This window comes from Phoxinus phoxinus (genome assembly GCF_949152265.1).
Source record: "Phoxinus phoxinus genome assembly, chromosome: 5".
In the NCBI taxonomy this organism is placed as follows: domain Eukaryota; kingdom Metazoa; phylum Chordata; class Actinopteri; order Cypriniformes; family Leuciscidae; genus Phoxinus; species Phoxinus phoxinus.
In genome coordinates this window covers 42,599,345-42,617,051 of record NC_136880.1, presented here as the reverse complement: position 1 = coordinate 42,617,051, position 17,707 = coordinate 42,599,345, and the positions used below count along the sequence as shown (strand labels likewise).

At 37.8% G+C, this 17,707-nt stretch overlaps 2 protein-coding genes across 5 annotated transcripts in view; both read left to right on the top strand.

Moving 5' to 3' along the window:
• map2k2b (mitogen-activated protein kinase kinase 2b) overlaps window positions 1-17,707 on the top strand; it is a 529,628-nt gene that overhangs the window by 412,929 nt on the left and 98,992 nt on the right. The gene's annotated exons all lie outside the window — the stretch shown is intronic.
• On the top strand, window positions 1,325-14,905 carry armc6 (armadillo repeat containing 6). 4 transcript variants are annotated; one of them, XM_079612946.1, is made up of 8 exons: window positions 1,325-1,859; window positions 2,403-2,537; window positions 3,212-3,297; window positions 6,885-7,452; window positions 11,116-11,261; window positions 11,364-11,495; window positions 12,561-12,698; window positions 14,188-14,905. In XM_079612946.1, the coding sequence occupies exons 2-8, from the start codon at window positions 2,417-2,419 to the stop codon at window positions 14,398-14,400; spliced, it is 1,404 nt and encodes a 467-aa protein (XP_079469072.1). In that variant the 5' UTR covers window positions 1,325-1,859; window positions 2,403-2,416; the 3' UTR covers window positions 14,401-14,905. The 4 variants fall into 4 exon arrangements, with proteins under 4 accessions (XP_079469072.1, XP_079469071.1, XP_079469070.1 ...); XM_079612945.1 differs by having other exon boundaries at window positions 1,837-2,038; XM_079612944.1 differs by having other exon boundaries at window positions 1,837-2,078.

Here is a 17,707-nt window from a genome sequence, read left to right as displayed (position 1 = left end):
ACATCCATGAATATATAAATGTGACTCTAGTTGTACAATATTTAAGTAAATAAATAAGTTAATGCCACATCCATTAATATATAAATACTTAAATAGTTGTACAATATTTAAGTAAATAAATAAACTAATTAATTAATGCCACATCCATGAATATATATATAAATGCTTAAATAGGACGCTAGTTGTACAATATTTAAGTAGATAAATAAATAAATTAATTAATGCCACATCCATGAATATATATATAAATGCTTAAATAGGACGCTAGTTGTACAATATTTAAGTAAATAAATAAACTAATTAATTAATGCCACATCCATGAATATATATATAAATGCTTAAATAGGACGCTAGTTGTACAATATTTAAGTAAATAAATAAATTAATTAATTAATGCCACATCCATGAATATATATATAAATGCTTAAATAGGACGCTAGTTGTACAATATTTAAGTAGATAAATAAATGTATGAATTAATGCCACATCCATGAATATATAAATGTTTAAATGTGACTCTAGTTGTACAATATTTAAGTAGATAAATAAAGTAATTAATTAATGCCACATCCATGAATATATAAATGCTTAAATGTGACTCTAGTTGTACAATATTTAAATAAATAAATAAATGCCACATCCATGAACATTACATGGGACTAATATGAAAAAATATTTAAATAAATAAACAGTCAAATACATGCACATATAACTGCGGGAATATGACGTTATTTGTATAATATTTAAGCAAATAATAGAATAAATACATACAAAATAAACTACATACATTTCGACTTGTCCTAAACATTTTAGAGTTTACATGATTATTTCTATTGCATTAGCCTACTTTTTATAATTAATCCATCCATTCATCCATTCATTCATTCATTCATTAATTCGTTCGTTCGTTCGTTCGTTCATTCATCGTTCGTTCATTCATTCATTCATTCATTCATTCATTCATTCATTCATTCATTCGTATATTAATGTTTTAATGCTTTACTTGTGTAAATACATAACTTTGAAGATAATTTGTGGTCAAAGGCCCTTTTATAACGAAATGCGAGGTGTGTTTAAATAGTTTTTAATAATAATATAATTTCATTGTGGAAAAGAAATTATGCAGTTGCTCGAGAAATATAGCATACCCTTTAAAAATATGAAGAAATATTTAGTTTGTTATTATTATATGAGGCGGAACCTATTTCTCTACACAGATCTCACCCGAGCCACATTAAAGACAACGCAACGCAGGGCTTTGTTGTAATTCACCAAGGGGGTAATCCATCCGCCGGAAACTGAAGCCTCCGCGGGCGCCGCCATTGTAGCAGAACTTCACCTGCTGTTAGCATTCCATTGACTCCCATTCATTTTTGCGTCACTTTGACAGCGAATAACTTTACATCTGATGCGTCCAAAGACTCCATTTGTCCGTTATTTATTTCTAAAGAAACTCGACAATGTATAAAAGGCTCCATTACCTTGTACCTTACGTTATGGCCCCGTAGAAGCCGTTTTTGTAAAAATAGGCTAACGATTGCGTCATAACTCACGCGACTCTCTGTCGCACTGTAGAGAAATTACCGTATAGACCGGCGGAGAAGCTCGCAGGCAATCGGGGGGACGTGGAGGCATTAAGTCCGATAAAGTGAAGGGAGAAGCCCATAGAGAGTCATAAAGTTGATCCTGCTGCTAGCTCATGGACAGCTAATGCTCACGCTCTCCGTCTCTGCGAGATTCGGAAGGGAATGATTCAGATTTCTCTCCGCACAGCTACTAGAAGACTGACAGCTGTCAGACACGTTGCTCACGTGTTCAAGCTCAGTTTGAGCCTGCGCAGTTCGCCTGGCGATCAGGAAGTGAGTGCTTCAAATGGGCTTCACTTTTCTCCGTTGAAGTCTATGGGGTCGCTGTGTCCATTTTATATACTGTCTATGTAATTCACGAAGCGTTTACGTCAGTTAAATTCCGTTACGTTCAGTTGCTGTTCTACGCTTGCGCTGTTTGCGTACTGCCTACCGTCTTGTTCTCATCCAGGGTGGGTTTGGTTTTATCATAAGGGTCCAGGTTGGGTGTTGGTGAGTTTCAGGAATATTATCAGTTTTGTTTTTAAATCGCTTTGGGTACGAATAAATGTCACTCTCAGGTACTGTAACCTACAGCGAGTGTTTTACGTTAATAAACAATGTTTTTGTGTTAGTCACGCTTGATTGCAGTGTACCGCGTCTATATAATGTCGTTAGTGATGTTATCAGAGGTGATAACGTACAATAACATTGAACGATTTCCAAATGTACTATGGTATTTGAAGTTGAATACCATGGTATTATCATGGTACATGCTTAAAAACAGACTATAAACGGCAAACAGAGGCACTGAAACTGGTGTGATGTATTATTCAGCATCTGTTGCAGTCATGGCGAAACGCAGGATAACTCAGGAGACCTTTGATGCTGTGGTCAGAGAAAGCATCGAGGAGTTTGACATGGAGGGCAGCGAAGCTTTGAAAGAGGCCATCGAGCAGTTCGAATCTCAGGGTGAGTTATGTAATAATTCCAGTAGAGGTTCAATTCCTAAATTGTTTAACAACAAATTAAAAATCATCTCTGCCTTTAGCTTTAATTCATGTGTCTGCTTAATTATTTTGTGCACCCTGCGTGCATATATATGAATATGCATTTATGTGGACATTAATATATGAATATATTATGTATATTATGCATGGATCTGCACACACACACATATATATGTATACTATGCATGCGGACATGTATATAAACATGTATACTATGCATGTGGACACGTATATGCATGCATGTATAGGTATAAATGCATGTATGTACATGAATACATATGTATAAAAATATATATATATATATATACATACACAACACATGCACACACACAACATTTACTTAGGTATCTTATATAGCTCATATTCATTGATCGTCTACATGGAATCATAATAAAAAGGTGATTTAAAATATCCTGTAGCTCAAACAGTAGAGCGTTGGCGCTTACAACGCCACGGTCATGGGTTCGATTCCCAGGGAAAGCAAAAACTGATAAGAAAGTAAATGTCTACCTTGAAATGCAATGTAAGTCGCTTTGGATAAAAGCATCTCTGTCAAATGCATAAATGTAAAATATACATATGCATATCCTGTGCATATGATGCATGATAATGAAGTGATCTGATTATTACTCACAGGTGTGGATCTCGCCTTCATTGTTAAAGCAGTGCCGAAAGTTTGTTCTGAAGAAAACTCAGAGAATCAAACTCACGAGGTTCTTCAGGTAAATCTTCTTCTGAGATGCAGCTAAACTAACCTCACTTCCACAGAGTTTTCATGTTTTCTATTTAAATCATTATTCTTTTAATTTCATTATTCTTCTATTTAAAGCGTTAGTTCAGCCAGAAACAAGTAATGACTCTCCCTCATGTTGTTCCCCGTCAGACTTTCCTTCATCTTCAGAAACACAAATGAAGATATTAGTGATTAAATCTGAGCGCTGTCTCACTCCTCCATAGGCTTCTGTTGTAATTGAAACTTGCCGGCCCAGAAAGTTAGTAAAGACGATGTTTAAAATAGTCTGAGTGACTCCAGCGGCTCAACCTTAAGATTATCAAGCGCAGAGAATACTTTATTCAACTCTTGATGTTCTTCTGTGTGTTCCTCTGAGTGAGTTCATGTAGTGTAACAGCGCAGCGCTTTTGGGTTGTACGTCAGAACGGAGGCTCACTATTGGCGGCCGCTGGTCATGTGTGATGATGCGTGTGATGCTGGCCAATAGTGAGCCTCCGTTCTGATGTACAACCCAGAAGCGCTGCACTGTTACACTACGTGAACTCCAGGGATGGAAATTAACTTTTTTGTCCACCGGCCACTGTGGATGGTGGATTTCAAAATCTACCAGCCACTCAATGTTTTTACCAGCCACTTTCTTGTTTTTAACCGACAATCAGTGTTGTGCCAGTTCATACTTAAAAAGAACTAGCTCAAAGTTCAGTTCACACAGATGATAATGAACTAGTTCATGTTCATAGTTCTTTTTTTTTTTTAATGAACTAAGTTCACATATCTAAAAATGAACTAGTTCACGTTCATTTGTTAAATTCTTTTAAAGATAGGCCACCACTATCTTACTCAATATAACCTCTTTACCATCCATCACCAGCTACAAATCACTGCCACTCCAAAACTAATCAAAAATATATGCACATAAATAAGCCTAATAATGGATTACATAATCAGAGAGTAGCCTTTTTCTTTTTTCGTTTTGAATTATTTCGTTTAAAGACATTTCAAGCTTTGTGTATTTGATGTATTTGTCATGTCTGTTTGAGGCATACTCTGAGTTTCGTTAAGTTAGGATGTGCTCTAGTAAGTTCACGTGCAATGCAAGTGAGCGCGCGGGCGCCTCCGTTATATTTGTTTCGTCGGCCTATTCATTAAATACAGGCAATTGACCGTTCGCAAAAGCCACGCCCCTTAGTTATTGTTACTACGCCCGTCAAACAATTGAGAACCATAGCCATGGCTGGGTTGAGATCCATACATTAAGTGATTGGTTTTGGAGTAATGCAGCAGACATATCCTCCAGGGCACGACAGAAATATAGACAGAATAGCGCACGGGAGCACATGCACAAAACAGTTTTGTAAAATTATATATCAATCATTTTTATTTGATCATATATCATTTTACAAAACTGTTTTGCGCATGTGCTCCCGCGCGCGCTATTTCAGTCACAACACTGCAATCAGAGGACACGCTGAAACCATCAACTCTCTGTTCTCTTCATTCATAACTCATAGCCTACTGAGAAGGATAAATAGTTGTGCAACTGCGCAAACTTTGTTTTGAAGTTTAATGAGTTCCAGAGGAATTTGTGACTGTGTACCTGTTCAACCACATCAAAGTTTCGTAATTAGTAAGTCCGTGCTTTTTCTCTTTTTTTCCTCTTGTTTGCTGACTGATGAGGGGGCTGCAGTGCCGTAGTGAAACGGTGTTTGTACATGTAGCCTATTTTTTAATAATAGTTGCGAGCAATCATAAAATACAGCAAGTTTTAAGCCCGTGCAGACCTCACTGCCATAGGCGCATCATTGCACTATCTTGCTGAAATCGGAATGTTTGACGGAGGTCCTTCTCCTTAGTTACAGTTGCTGAGCTAGGATTGGACGAGAACCGTTCGAGGGCGGGGTTTTGCGAACGGTCAATTGGTTGATGAAAAATTGATTAAAATTAAGATACAATTTATACAAAACGAAATTCACTTTAAAGAAAGGCTTTCTATAACAACTTCAACTTCAACGGTCAAAATCATGTCTGACCCGCTCCATGTCTCATATTGCGCATCCTATCTTACTCGGTCGTGCTGTTCACTTTTCATAAATCAACATAAATGAAAAAAAAAAAAAAACATTATAATATTTTAACATATATGAAACGCGCTTTTTTTAATGGCTACAACAATATAACTGCCGACAATGTGTAACTGCATGTGAAAATTAATACTACAAGATCTACGATACTTAAGCATAAGTTTATTTAATCTCAAGTCTCAATTCAATATTCAATACTCTAAAAGTGTCCGGGTGAAACAGTATGCTATTTTTATTTACCCGCCACGGTGGCCGGTAGGTGAAGCGAGTTTACCCGCCACAACACAAAATCACCCGCATTTGGCTGGTGGCGGGTGCTAATTTCCATCCCTGGTGAACTCACTCACTCAGTAATAACTGACAGAATTGTAATTTTTGGGTGAACTAACTAGGGCTGGGCGATATGGCCAAAAAAAAAATGACGATATTTTTTTTTATATCAGTCGATATCGATAATTATCGATAAATGTAAAATCTTTATTTATTTCAAGTTCAAAGACAGATTTTTACTCCTAAGTGAAAGCTGTAGAAACCAGAGCGTTGTTTTTAAACTACTCTTTATTGTCAGAACATATCATGACAAACACTTGCCAAACAGGTGAACATTCACAAATCTGAGGTAGAACATTCAAACATTTGTCATTTTTCCTTAACAAAATAAATATCTTTATTTCAGTAGTATTAGCTTGAGTTAGGATGCAGATTTACTTTATACATTTTATGTTCATTAACAAAAACAGTAACATCTGTTAAAAAAAGTAACAACATTATTTTTATTTGGTAAAATGTAATATTCTTTAGTTTTATTAAAATGAATCATTGGTCATCCAGCATCATGCATTTAGATCATGATAACCACAGATAAAATGTAACTTTATGGTTTTATGGTATTTATGAAAACCAGTAGCCTAAATACATTATTAAAAACTGTAATTATATTCCATTAGTCCTTTAATTGTCCTTTAATTAATAATATTATACAATTCAATATATATATATCCCACATTTAATGGTGCAGTTAATATTACTAGGCTAACGTTAAATCCGTGGTAAATGATGGGAATGTGTAGACGGAGAAGCTTCTGACTGTATCGCTGCGCACAGTGTTTCCTGTTCGTCAGCGCGGTCTCATCTGCCTTTACACTGGTTTAAATCACTGAGACATTTGTGTTCCTCGCTGAATTCAAGCGCTTCTCACTGGATCTCGTGACCGAGGCCGATCAGAGTAAACGCGTCTGCTCCATAGGGTCTGCTCTAGTGAACTCCAGGTGAACTCGCGCTGCGCTGCCGTTTGGACTTTGAGCCGAGCGGATAAACGGTCCGTGTGGCGCGCGCGGTTCAAATGAGATTCGTTCCGCTTTTGGCGCAAAAACCTTATCGAACATTTATCGAACTCTTGATATCGTTTTATCGAGAAAAATTATATCGCGATAATTATCGTTATCGTTTTATCGCCCAGCCCTAGAACTAACCCTTTAACCGGTTATATTTTCAGGCTTTAGAGTCGCTCAAAACTGCACTGGTGTCACCGTCCGCATGTCTCCGGGAGGATCTGAGAGTCTTCACCGAACAGTGTTCTCTCGGCTTCGCACAACGCTACCTGGCAGCTCAAAAGGAGGCGTATCCCACAATCCTCGCCTGCTGCCGGAGAGCCGGTGAAGAGAAAGAAGCGCTTTCTGTTGCTCTCTCCGCTCTCTCGGCGCTGACAGACGGCCAGCCGGATCTCCTGGACGTGGAAGGCCGAGAGTTTTTAATCGGCGCTTTGACCGCGCACCAGACGGACGCGTCTCTCACCTGCCTGTGTGTGCGCATCGTACGCCACTTCAGTCTGAAGCACGAGAACAACAGGCAGGGTTTGGTGAAGGCCGGCGTGCTGCCGCTGCTCACCCGCAGCATCACACGCCACACTGAACACCCCGAGGTCGTGAGGGAGGCCTGTGCCGCGCTCAGGGTCATGACCTTTGACGACGACTTGCGTGTTCCCTTTGGACAGGCTCATGAACACGCCAGGATGATCGTGGTTGAGCAGAACGGACTGAAAGTCATCGTTGAAGCGGCTAAAGGTGAGCCTGGGCATGCAATATTAAATAAAGGTCCTGTTCTTCGTGATCCCATTTTTTTAACTTTAGCTAGTGTGTAATGTTGCTGTTAGCGCATAAATTAAACAGTTTTACCGTTTTCGAATCCATTCAGCCGAACTCTTAGTCTGACGGTACCACTTTTAGCATAGCTTAGCATAGATCATTGATTCTGATGGGTCCAGTAGCATTTCTTTCAAAATGACCAACGAGTTTCAATATTTTTCCTATTTAAAGCTTGACTCTTCTGTAGTTAAACCGTGTACTAAGATCGACGGAAAATGAAAAGTTGCGATTTTCCAAGCCTATATGGCTAGGAACTATTCTCTCATTCCGGCGTAAGAATCAAGGAACTGTGCGGCCGTACCACGGGTGCAGGCGTAATGATATGACGAAGCACTTGCCGTCAACAAACCAACGTGACGACCTGCTTGCACAGGGAGCGTGCCTTGTAGCATGGAGACATTTGTGAGAGACGATTTAGATCCCGAACCGTATTGTTTTGGAAACCTAATTTGCCGCCTAAAAACTACACAAACTTAGTCCCGGTCATGTTGGAAGTTACCGAGCTGGGGACTATTTTCAGGTGCTTCGTCATATCATTACGCTGCTGCACCCGTGGTACGGCCCACAGTTCCTTGATTCTTACGCCGGAATGAGAGTAGTTCCTAGCCATATAGGCTTGGAAAATCGCAACTTTTCATTTTCCGTCGATCTTAGTACACGGTTTAACTACAGAAGAGTCGAGTTTTAAATAGGAAAAATATTGAAACTCGTTGGTCATTTTGAAAGAAATGCTACTGGACCCATCAGAATCAATGATCTATGCTAAGCTATGCTAAAAGTGGTACCGTCAGACCCGAAGTTCGGCTGAATGGAAAACGGTAAAACTGTTTAACTCTGGGGGAGATGTAAAATGAGCCTATTTCCAAAAAAGTGGAGTATCCCTTTAACAGAAGTCCCCTTTCAAAGCCGACAGCGAACGGCCGGTTTGGACTACATCCTCTACTTCCTGCTTTAATGACGTCACTAGTACAGTTTTTTGACTAAGCTCCGCCCACAGGAATACACAAAAAAGGGGGCGTGGTCTTGTCCCGCTCCTACAGAGAAGAGGAAGAGTTGCGTTGCGTTTGTAGAGTGTGTTTGTCGCAATGTCGCCGAGACGCTGTTATTTTCATCCCGGAGTCAGATCACGTTGTTTGGCCGTGTTTACAATAACACTGAGCGCATGCGTCTCCACGTTACGGTAAGAGGCGTGGCCTTTCCGGGCAACGTGCGCTAATCTGCTGTCCAATCACAACACAGGAACCGCTGGCACAATCAGAACTCGTTACGTATTTCTAAAGGAGGGACTTCATAGAACAAGGAAGTCATCAGCCCGTTTTTAGGACAGTGAAAACACCGGAATACAGATTCTGTGAAAAATACTGTGTTTTTACACGCGAAACATGTTATATTGCACACTGCAAACACAATCAAAGCTTCAAAAACACACGAAAAACGGGACCTTTAAATAAATAAACACTTTACAATAAGGTTAATTAGTTAATGTATTAACTCAAATGAACTTACAATGAGCAATACATTTGTTACTGTATTTGTTAATATTATTAACGTTAGTTCAGTGCATTAACTAATGTTAACAATATTTTAATAAAGCACTGTGATGACCTGGAGCTTTAAAAATCACTTTTTAAATGTCTTTAAAGGAAATCTCTAAGGCTGCATTTATTTTATTTAAAAGTATACAGTAAAAACAGTGAAATATTATTCGAATTTAAAATAACAGTTTTCTATGTTTAAATAAATACTAAATTGTAATATCCTGTGATTTTTCTTAGCATCATTACTCCAGTCTTCAGTGTCACATGATCCTTCAGAAATCAGTATAATATGATGATCTGATGCTCAAGAAACATTTATGATTATTATCAATGTTCATATTTTTGTGGAAACCGTGATACATTTTATTTTTCAGGATTCTTTGATGAATAGAAAGTCCTAAAGAACAGCGTTTATTTGAAATAGAATCTTTTGTAACATTATAAATGTATTTACTGTCACTTTTGATCAGTTTAATGTATCATTAATGAATAAAAGTTATTTTTTTAACTTTCACTCCACATTTTTTGAACGGTGGTGTATCCTCAAAAATATGAAGCAACACAACTGTTATTAACACTGATAATAATCATGAATATTTATACCCATAAATCTCTCAGTACCCAGAAAAGCACTATATAAATATAACAAATTATTATAATTATAAATGTTTGAGCATCAAATTATCATATTATACTGATTTCTGAAGGATCATGTGACACTGAAGACTGGAGTAATGATGCTGAAAATTCAGCTTTGATCACAGGAATAAATTACACTTTACTATATATTCACATAGAAAACACTTATTTTAAATTCAAATAATATTTCACTGTTTTTACAGTATTTTTGATCAAATAAATGCAGCCTTGTCGAACACAAGAGTTCCTTCAAAAACATTAAAAATCTTAAAGGTTGGGTAGGTAAGAATTGTCTAAATAACTTTTTTTCAAATTGGCTTAAACTGTCTTTATATACCAATGCATAATTAAAATGTAAGTACTTTGAAAAAGAGAGTATAAAGATTGAGTGACTGTAGTGTATTTAATCTTCAAAAAACACAGCTCATTAATTCCTACCGGGACGAAACAAGTGATTGGCTTGCGCGACTGTCACTCTCCGTCGCCATGACTACCGCCGCTATTACTGGCTCCGCCCACGCACCCGTTTTTAGGTGGGAGTGAATGGAATTAATGAGCTGTGTTTATTGAAGATTAAATACACTAGAGTCACTCCGTTTTTTATACTCTCTATTTCAGAGTACTTGCATTTTAATTATGTATTGGACAGTTTGTACTAAAGACAGTTTAAACTAATTTGAATAAAAGTTTTTTTAGACAATTCTGACCTACCCTACCTTTAATTAACCGCCAATGTACAGATGAAACTGGGAACAATTAGCATATCGTGCTAAACTTAGTTTGAATTTTAAAGTAGTTTACAGTTTAAAGTAGTTTGAAGTTTAAATTAGTTTAAAGTTTAAATTAGTTTAAAGTAGTTTACAGTTTAAAAATAGTTTGAAGTTGAAAGTAGTTTAAAATATAGTTTGAAGTAGTTTAAAGTTGCTAGGTTGTTTCTAGAGGGTTGCTAAGGTGTTCTGGGTGGTTGCTAGGCGGTTGAAATTAGAATATGGTGCAAAAGTTCATTTATTTTTCAGTAATTCAACTTAAAAGGTGAAACTAATATATTATATAGACTCATTACATGCAAAGTGAGATATTTCAAGCCTTTATTTGTTATAATTGTGATGATTATGGATTACAGCTTATGAAAACCTTTTCACAATATTCTGATTTTGAATTTGGGGTTTTCATAATCATAAGCTGTAAGCCATAATCATCAAAATTATAACAAATAAAGGCTTGAAATATCTCACTTTGCATGTTTGAGTCTATATAATATATTAGTTTCATCTTTTAAGTCGAATTACTGAAATAAATGAACTTTTGCACCATATTCTAATTTTTCGAGTTTGACCTGTACATTAGCTTATGAATGACCGGAGATGATGATGATGATGATGATGTTTATTTCTGCTGGTCTCAGCTCACTCGGAGAACACGTCAGTTCTCAGTGAACTCTGTGCCGCTCTGTCCCGTCTGGCCGTGAGGAACGAGTTCTGTCAGGACATCGTCGACCTCGGCGGCCTGAACTTCATGGTCAGACTCCTGGCCGACGGTCTCGATAGTCAGGTGAGCGACTGCAGTTCCTCATCGGGAGTGTCAGCGCTGTGAACAGGAATAAAGCTTGAGAGTTTGAAGGGCTTGTTGATGTGATCATGTGTTGATTTCCAGGAGCTCGTGAAGCAGGTGCTCAGCGCATTGAAGGCCATCGCTGGAAATGATGATGTTAAAGACGCTGTGGTGAATGCAGGCGGGGGGGAACTCATCATGATGGCGATGAACCGTCACATGGGCAATGCACAGGTGTGTCCCCTTTAAACAGTGCACATTATTATCCAGCATATGCCTTTTAATCTCTAATTTAAGTGCATTTTGGAATAGTATGTTGAACATTACGGTACTATAAATACTTCATAAACTCAACACAAGGGCTATATTTCCAGAAACATTTGATGATGATGATTATAATAATGTTCAGTATTTAAAATGCCTCCTTAAAAAGATTGATTATATAATTAAATACAGCTAATTACCTGGAAATTGGTCTGTAAGTTAATTAATAGATTCACATTTCCAGTGTTATGCACTACCGTTAAAAAGTTTAAGATTTGTTTTTCAAATGTTTTTTGAAAAGTCTCTTCTTCTGCTCACCAAGGCTGCGTTTATTTGATAAAAAAATACTGTAAAAATTGTGAAATATTGTTACTATTTAAAACAGCTGTTTTCTATGTGAATATATAGTAAAGTGTAATTTATTCCTGTGATCAAAGCTGAATTTTCAGCATCATTACTCCAGTCTTCAGTGTCACATGATCCTCCAGAAATCAGTATAATATGATGATTTCAACGTTTCTGATTATTATCAATGTTGAAAACAGTCCAAAAGAAGTTCAAAAGAACAGCGTTTATTTGAAAGAATCTTTTGTAACATTATAAATGTCATTATTACTGTCACTTTTAATCAATTGATCAATCCTTGCTGAATAAAAAAAATTGTACTGACCCCAAAACTTTGAACCGTAGAGCAGATTTATACATTTATCTGAAAACAATTTGCGCTTCTATTCGCACACAAAATTAAAGTCTAGTTTATTGGCTGCGTTCATTGTTTCTCAATGTCTAATCATCAGGTATTTTCATAAAAAATTAGTTACAATTAATAATGCAATGATTCTTTTTGTTTTGTGGTGCATAAAAGTTAAAAAGTGAATAATAAAGTGCTAATAAAGTTCCTCTGTGTGACTGTGTTGGGTAACTAATTCAGCTCAAAATCACTTGTTAATCTAAGCTAATTCTTAATTTCTGACGCTCCTCGTAAACCCAGTGGTTTCCTCATGTTTTGCTCTGTTCTTCCGGCTGCTGGTTCAGGTGTGTGAGCAGGGATGTGCGGCGCTGTGTGTTCTCGCCCTCCGCAAGCCCAACAACTGTAAAGTCATCATGGAGTGTGGCGGCGCGCTGGCGGCCCTGCAGGCCATGAAGAATCACCCCGCTAACGTTAATGTGCAGGTAAAGCACATCCTCTTTCATGCATTTAGCAGATGCTTTTATCCAGAGAGACTTGCATTGCATTCAAGGCTCATGCAAAAGCCCTGACCCTGGTCAAAGTCCCTTTAAAGGTGCAGTGAGCGACTTTTGAAAAACGCTGTTGAAAAGTGGATCAGACTGAGCACCAAAATACACTTGTAGTCAATCAGCGTGTGGGCGTGTCCTCTCATGATGGGGGAGGAGAGAGAGCCAATCAGCAGTAAGAGGTGTGTCCTCTCATGATGGGGGAGGAGAGAGAGCCAATCAGCAGTAAGAGGTGTGTCCTCTCATGATGGGGGAGGAGAGAGAGCCAATCACCAGTAAGAGGTGTGTCTACTCATAATGGGGGAGGGGAGAGAGCCAATCAGCTGTAAGGGGCGTGTCCACTCATGATGGGGGAGGAGAGAGAGCCAATCAGCAGTAAGGGGCGTGTCCACTCATGATGGGGGAGGAGAGAGAGCCAATCAGCAGTAAGGGGTGTGTCCACTGATGATGGGGGAGGAGAGAGAGCCAATCAGCAGTAAGGGGCGTGTCCACTCATGATGGGGGAGGAGAGAGCCAATCAGCAGTAAGGGGCGTGTCCACTCATGATGGGGGAGGAGAGAGAGCCAATCAGCAATAAGTGACGTGTCCACTCATGATGGGGGAGGGGAGAGAGAGCCAGTCAGCAGGAAGGGGTGTGTCCACTCATGATGGGGGAGGGGAGAGAGAGCCAATCAGCAGTAAGGGGCGTGTCCACTCATGATGGGGGAGGAGAGAGAGAGAGCCAGTCAGCAGTAAGGGGCGTGTCCACTCATGATGGGGGAGGAGAGAGAGAGACAATCAGCAAGAAGGGGCGTGTCCACTCATAATGGGGTAAGGGGGAGAGAGAGAGAGCAATCAGCAATAAGGGGCGTGTCCACTCATGATGGGGGAGGGGAGAGAGAGCCAATCAGCAGGAAGGGGTGTGTCCACTCATGATGCAGTAAGGGGCGTGCCTTTACAGTTGTATGTAGGGAGCTGACATTAAACATTAACTTCAATAAATAAAACAAATTAACAAATAACTAAACATTAATACTATTTTAGACTTTTTTTTAACTAATAATAATGAAAACAAATCTCAACAATTTTTTAAAAAAATTAACAAAAATGTTTATAATTCAAAATCTAAAATAAAAAGTAATTGCAGAAATAACACTGGCTCATAGTGATTTTGAATAAAACCTATTTTTTTCATAACAATTTCTGTTCTATACATTTGGTGTATATGTTTATGTGTGTAAAATAAATTATTTAAATAAAATTATTACATTGCTTCTTGACAGATACTTTGAACCCATTTGAAGCCCTTCAGACAAGTTTTACTCTCTAAGTACTTCTGTTCCCTTTCTTTTTCTTAAAATTTTTTTTAAAAAAAACGAAACAAATGTTCTTCAGATGCTGTAGTGACGTGTCTTTCCTCAGTTGTTCTGTGAATCTGCTGTTTCAGAAACAGTCCTGCATGCTGTTGAGGAACCTGGTGGCCCGCTCGCGTGACTACACTCAGCCCATTCTGGAGATGGGAGCGGAGGCGCTGATCTCGCAGGCTCTGGCGGCTCACCGGGACTGCGGTGACGTGGGTCGAGCCGCTCTCAGAGACCTCGGCTGCCAGGTGGAGCTGCGGGAACTCTGGACGGGGAAGAAGGGGAGCCTGAGTCACTGAACCAACGTCTGCTACACTCAAACAATCACGATTAAGTCATGTGGAAACATGTCCTAACTGTGGAGGTCATAGATGTACGTGATCAAACAATTGAAGTGCGTCTGATATCAGACCACATGCACAGGATGCATTTCAATTTACACTTGTTTTTTTTTTTTTGTCTAAACGTAATTGCAGCTGTTAATAGTTTGTACAATGTTTTTTTTAACCATGAATGATGGTTGTTCTGGATTAATTTGAGCTGATGCTCACAAAAGTGCATTGCTGGATTGCATTTAACCCTTAATATATTTAATGTAAAGACCATCCTCCAGCACCGCATCCCATATGTGCGTTCACTGCAGTGCATTTGATGCTTATGCCAAAACCCTCTTTCATGCACACAACAAGACATAAAATAAGAGCCATTAATGTTTTCTCAATTGTATGTGTCGCAGTTGCTCTGTTTAAACCTGCTCTGTACTAGAACCGATTGTGTTTGTTGATTAAACCAAGCAGCTCTAGATGCACATTGGCATGTTTATACTACACATCTTTATGATTTTACAGTGGCCAGCTTAATATTCCGTTACAAAAATGTACCATTGTAAATGTATACTAAAATAAATAGGTTATTGTTGTTATAGTTGCAACTAAAATCTAAATAAAATAAAGCTGCAAGCAGCAATTAACAGCGTTCAACTGCGTTAAGGCCTTTAAGCACATGCATAAAAAGGTATTATGTTTTATTTATTTATTTTATTTTATTTATCCTTTATTTAACCATTGAGATTAAAAATCTCTTTTGCAAGGGAGACCTGGCCAAGATAGGCAGCAAAATTTCATCACATCATTTCATACATACAAAGACGCACCAAAAACATAAAAATAAAAACAAATAAATTAATAGAAACAGTATGAAAGTCAATTATGCACTTACAATGAAATCTCAATAAAAACATTGACATGTGAGGGAGTCCAACTCAAAACATCTCATTCTCAACTTAAATTTAGTAAGCCTGTAACCACTAGATCATGGATCCAAATCAGGTTATTTACTTAGGAAATATGTTTTAAAGCCAAAAACCTAGGACCAGTTTGCGAAAATGGGTTGTTGAAATAATCTCCAATATTTAACGAACGGTTCGATTGACATCGGTAGTTCTAGAGGCAAAATTGCTCCGAATAAGAAGTTCTATGGTATGTGCGAAAAATCAGGTGATTTACAATCCTTTGCACGGAAAAAGACGCAAAGGCGCCCCCTGGTGGCCGATTAAAAAAAATATCACTGGCCTCTAGAGCCGTGAGTCCAAGGCCCTGTCCCAAATGGCACACTCCGGACTTGTGGACTTCCTCAGAGTCCACACTTTGGTGACGTCATGTAGTGCAGACCTATAGGGCCCTTGGCGCGAGTCCACGAGGGCGCATTGAGAGGTATTTTTGGGACAGACTCGATCGCCACGCCGGAAATAGGAAGACGGTCCGGTTGTTGTTTAAATATTATATTTCTACATTTACATATGACTCAGTAAAGCCCTGACATTCGGTTATATTTATTTAATTAATCATAATGCGATCGTAGCCTATTATTCAGTGCGCTATTTATGTTTATATTAAATATAAATATATATTTATGTTTGAGACATCAACCACTGGTTGATGACCATAATGTTTGTATAAACTGTAGGTAATAACTGGCAAAATGTACACATAGGTTATAAAAATAATGATATTTACACTTAAATATTTTCTTCTCATCCATGTTAACATGAGTCAAAGCTCCTCCCATTCGTTGTCTGATTGGCCTTTCGCAAATTCGCAAGGATTCCTGGGTAGTTAAAGTGCGTGAAGCCTGCATCCATGCGGGCTTCGCGGAAGACCGCTTCAAGGGTACAAAGGGGGCGCTGCTGAGCACACTTCAGAGCGTTAAAATGATGAATGGGACGGCCTACGGACTCGTAGACTCAGCGAGCACGTGCAATTTAAGTCCACGAGACCGAAAGTCCACATCAAGTGCGCCATTTGGGACAGGCCCTGCGAGTTTCGTTCCGATCGGCCTCATTAACCTTTTCTGACAGCCGCTCGAACTTCATTGGCCGATGGCGGCCATGTTTTTCTAGATGCGCGAATGTCCTCATTGACAATCACGGCACCTTGGACAAAGACACCACGTGCAAGTTTTCAAGTCAATGGGACTGACTGTTGCGTAGCTATAACCATTTTTGTGTTTTATTTTATTTTATAGCACCATCAAGTGGCCAGTCTCTGCATCCTTTTTCAAGTGACCACAGACCGAGTCCGTTCATAGGAGTACCGAGTTTGGTGAAGTTATCTCATTCCGTTCAAGACGGATCGCCGTTTTAGTAAAAGTGGCCACGCCCACTTCGACCATTTTTTTCCGTCCCGTCGCGGTGGTGAATCTAAATTTCAACTTTTTTTGTTCACTATTGGCAATCAGACTCCTGAGAATCTTTCTGCATTGGTTTGGTTACGACAAGCAAAAAAAAACAAAGACTGCAAAAGTAGGTTTTTCGAAAAATCCAAAATACCTAAAAACTTCGCCAAAGTGACGATCAAATCCAAGTTTTGTTCGTTATCAGCCAAGGATTCTGATATAAGACACTTGAGTACTTTTTAGTAGTAGCTAAAACCAAAATCATAAATAACTTTTGTTACCTGAAATAAAATCACCTTATAAATAAATATAATAAAATTATTTTAATTTCAGCTAGTTTGATTTTATTTAGTTTAACTTAATGTACTAAAGTAACTAAAACGTTATTTTAATATGTAATCTTAGTTATTTTAGAAATAATACTAGCTGAAATTAAAGTTATTTTAATATTTAATGAATTTCAACTATATTTTATTTAATTTAGTTTAGTTTAACTTGATGTACTAAAATAACTCTATTTAAATATTTTTTTCAGCTACTTTTATTTCATTTAGTTTAACTTGATGTACTAAAATAATTCAATATTAAAATAACTTTAATTTCAGCTAGTTTGATTTTTAGTTTAACTTGATGTACTAAGATAACTAAAGTTATTTTAATATGTAATCTTAGTTATTTTAGAAATAATACTAGCTGAAATTAAAGTTAATTTAATGAATTTAAACTATATTTTATTACAGTTAGTTTAACTTGATGTACTAAAATAATTCAATATTAAAATAACTTTTATTTCAGCTAGTTTCTTTACATTTAGGTTAACTTGATGTACAAAAATAACTAAAAACTTTTTTTTAAGTAATTCAAATGACAAAAATATACAACAAACTACTAACCCTTTTCTGCAAAAGAATACTTCAGTGTATAAATAAATAA

What these genes read in the sequence shown, in the direction of transcription:
- armc6 (XM_079612943.1), top strand. An exon ending in GTCACATGGGCAATGCACAG is followed by an intron (nt 11,496 to 12,560) that starts GTGTGTCCCCTT and finishes CTGCTGGTTCAG; the next exon opens with GTGTGTGAGCAGGGATGTGC. An exon ending in CCGCTAACGTTAATGTGCAG is followed by an intron (nt 12,699 to 14,187) that starts GTAAAGCACATC and finishes CTGCTGTTTCAG; the next exon opens with AAACAGTCCTGCATGCTGTT.